Raw genomic sequence first — 2,425 nt, 5'->3', positions numbered from 1 at the left:
TAATTCACTTTTTTGTTGGGGGTTTAATTTCTGTTTTTTTTTTTTTTTTTTTTTTTTTTTTTTTTTTTTTTTTTTTTCAGTCATAAGGGCAGGATAATTGAATCCGCTTCAAAATTCCGGAGCAAGTCCAGAAGCCGTAGCCCTCGTCCACGGTGAGGATCTTTCTATGGTTTTCTTGTCAATTAGGAATGTGGACAAGTCACGTGATGTACTTTTTCACACTGTTTATGTTGAATTGAAAGTCACCAAAGCTGTTAGCTGATCAGCTGATAATATTTGTATTGAGTCTTGAGAATGGAGAATCTCTTATGTGTTGGTGGAATGGAATTCTTAGAAACTATAATGGTTAATGTAATTTGTCGTTTGGAAAAGTTGTGATACTTTCTATAAATTATTAATTAGTCAACTACCATGAGCAGCAACTGATCAAAAGTGTTTTCAGGTATCGCGATGAGAATAGGGATAGAGATAGGAGAAGAAGTCGCAGTCGAAGTAGAGACAGATATGACCGTGACAAGTACCATAGGAGTGAGAAAGAGAGTCGTTATCGTAGCAGGAGCCGCAGTGTAAGTCCTGACTACCACAAAGACCGTGGGAGGGGCCGATATGATGATGAGCGGCGCAGTCGGAGCCGGTCCTATGAGAGGTATGAAATTGCTATACAATCGTGTTGTTTCAAGCAAATGCTGTGTTTATATCTTACCTGATGTCCAATCGGGTGTATGTCTACAGTGCCTCCCCTGTTCGGCGTAGTCCTAAATCTCGAAGGAGCCCATCTCCTCGTAGGACACCTTCGAGGGGTGAAAACCCTGAAATACGCGACCTTAATGAACGTTCTCCTGCCTCAAAGGATGCTTCACCGCGTGGTAAACGAGCTGATTCTCGAAGTGCTTCTCCTCATAGATCTGATGCTGAGGTAAGTCCTTACATATGTGCCATGTGGAAATTTCCCACATTCTATGGACCAAAGATTTATTTGAGGAAGAAGATGTTTTTCACCCCCAAAATCATTTATCTCGGGACTTCTGTTGTGCAGGACTGATGGAGCAGCATACAACATTATCAGAGAGTATTATATTGGCTTGAGGCATCGTGTCTACATTCATGCTCGGGAAAAAAATAGTCGAGTTTCATGTTATCGCCATGTCGAATGTTATTTAGCTGCCCTGCAGTTTTGTCGAAGGTTGAACATTTCAATGTTGGACAGTCCGTTAGCTGTTTCTTGTGTTGATGGTAGACTCTGTACTCTGATATAACTTGAGCTCTTGCAGTGTCTTTTACTAGGGTATTAGGAAATTCGTGCCTAGGAGGAGGATTCGTATTTTGTTTAATAGTACATTGTTACTATATCTTGGTTTTTGTGCTTCTCCTTACATTCTTGCTCTTTCTCCTTGATGAGGTTTCTCTGTGTGGTGCTTGTTTGGACGTGCTTGTGCTTGTGTATGATATCCTCCATTTTATTGTTGAAAATGCTAAGTTCACCTACTCATATTGGTACATATGCTGGCCTTATATAGTTTTGTTCGGGAAGAACGAATGTGACTTGAACTGAATCACAAGATGATGTACTAGCTAGCTGTTGCTGCTGTTTATACTGTTCCGATGGTTGGTGTCAATTTGTATGCTGGTTGCTGTCTGCGATATCTTACCAATTTTTCTTGATGATATTCTGGTTGGTAAGAGTAATAGTAACTCAATAATTTACGAAGTCTTGCATCAATGGGATTTCTTGCTTCTAATCTGATCAAATTCTTTTCTACACTGATTTTTAAAAGTTTGGACCTGCAAAGGCGTCCTGGTAGCTGTGGTTGCCTAAAGATGGTCGGAATGAATTCTCATGCAAATATTTGTAGCTGATGCAGTTCATATGAGTCACATATGTTGCGGTTATCAGTTAGCTGCTGGTGGCTGTATCTTTATAGGGGCTGGTCAATTATGTGAGTTGCAGTTCATACCTAATGATATCATATGATACTGCGGTTAGGCCGTTGTGGCTTTATGATTTTTTTAATTAATCTTTCCTATAATATTAGTGGATGTTGATTGTGTAAATAAATTTTGAATGCTGCGTGGCGGTGTTTTTCTTAATTATTTTCGCGTGCGGATTTTGCATGTGCTACCAACTGATTATGGTATCGTTAGGTATGGATTCGTCTAGGTATTGTGACATCATTGGTTGAGTAGTTTAGTAGAGTTGAGATTTTGGAACCTATGTTTGCACTATTACAAATCGTGTGTACTACCCCACAGTTCTAGATTTGTTTTACGACGTGCTTTCATTGAATAATAATACTTTCCTTTCAAAAAAATAATAACTTCAATATATTAAAAAAAAAAAAGCGCAAGTCCTTTCAATAAAACGCCACAGTTCTAGATTTTACTCATTGTCCACAATCGAGGGAGAAAAAAGAAAGAAGAAAACGGG

The 2,425-nt window shown here is 39.0% G+C and overlaps 1 protein-coding gene across 1 annotated transcript in view; it reads left to right on the top strand.

The window, feature by feature from the left end:
- LOC21404428 (serine/arginine-rich splicing factor SC35) overlaps positions 1 to 1,372 on the top strand; it is a 2,459-nt gene extending 1,087 nt beyond the window's left edge. Inside the window, exons 5-8 of the mRNA XM_010107615.2 lie at positions 81 to 152; positions 443 to 646; positions 733 to 916; positions 1,037 to 1,372. Coding sequence (XP_010105917.2) covers positions 81 to 152; positions 443 to 646; positions 733 to 916; positions 1,037 to 1,042 — 466 coding nt within the window. The 3' untranslated portion in view covers positions 1,043 to 1,372. The remainder of the gene's footprint in view (positions 1 to 80; positions 153 to 442; positions 647 to 732; positions 917 to 1,036) is intronic.
- Positions 1,373 to 2,425: the final 1,053 nt, after the last annotated feature.

The sequence above is a fragment of the Morus notabilis genome, unplaced genomic scaffold (assembly GCF_000414095.1).
Source record: "Morus notabilis unplaced genomic scaffold, ASM41409v2 Scaffold206, whole genome shotgun sequence".
NCBI lineage: Eukaryota > Viridiplantae > Streptophyta > Magnoliopsida > Rosales > Moraceae > Morus > Morus notabilis.
This window is presented reverse-complemented; position numbering and strand designations above follow the sequence as displayed.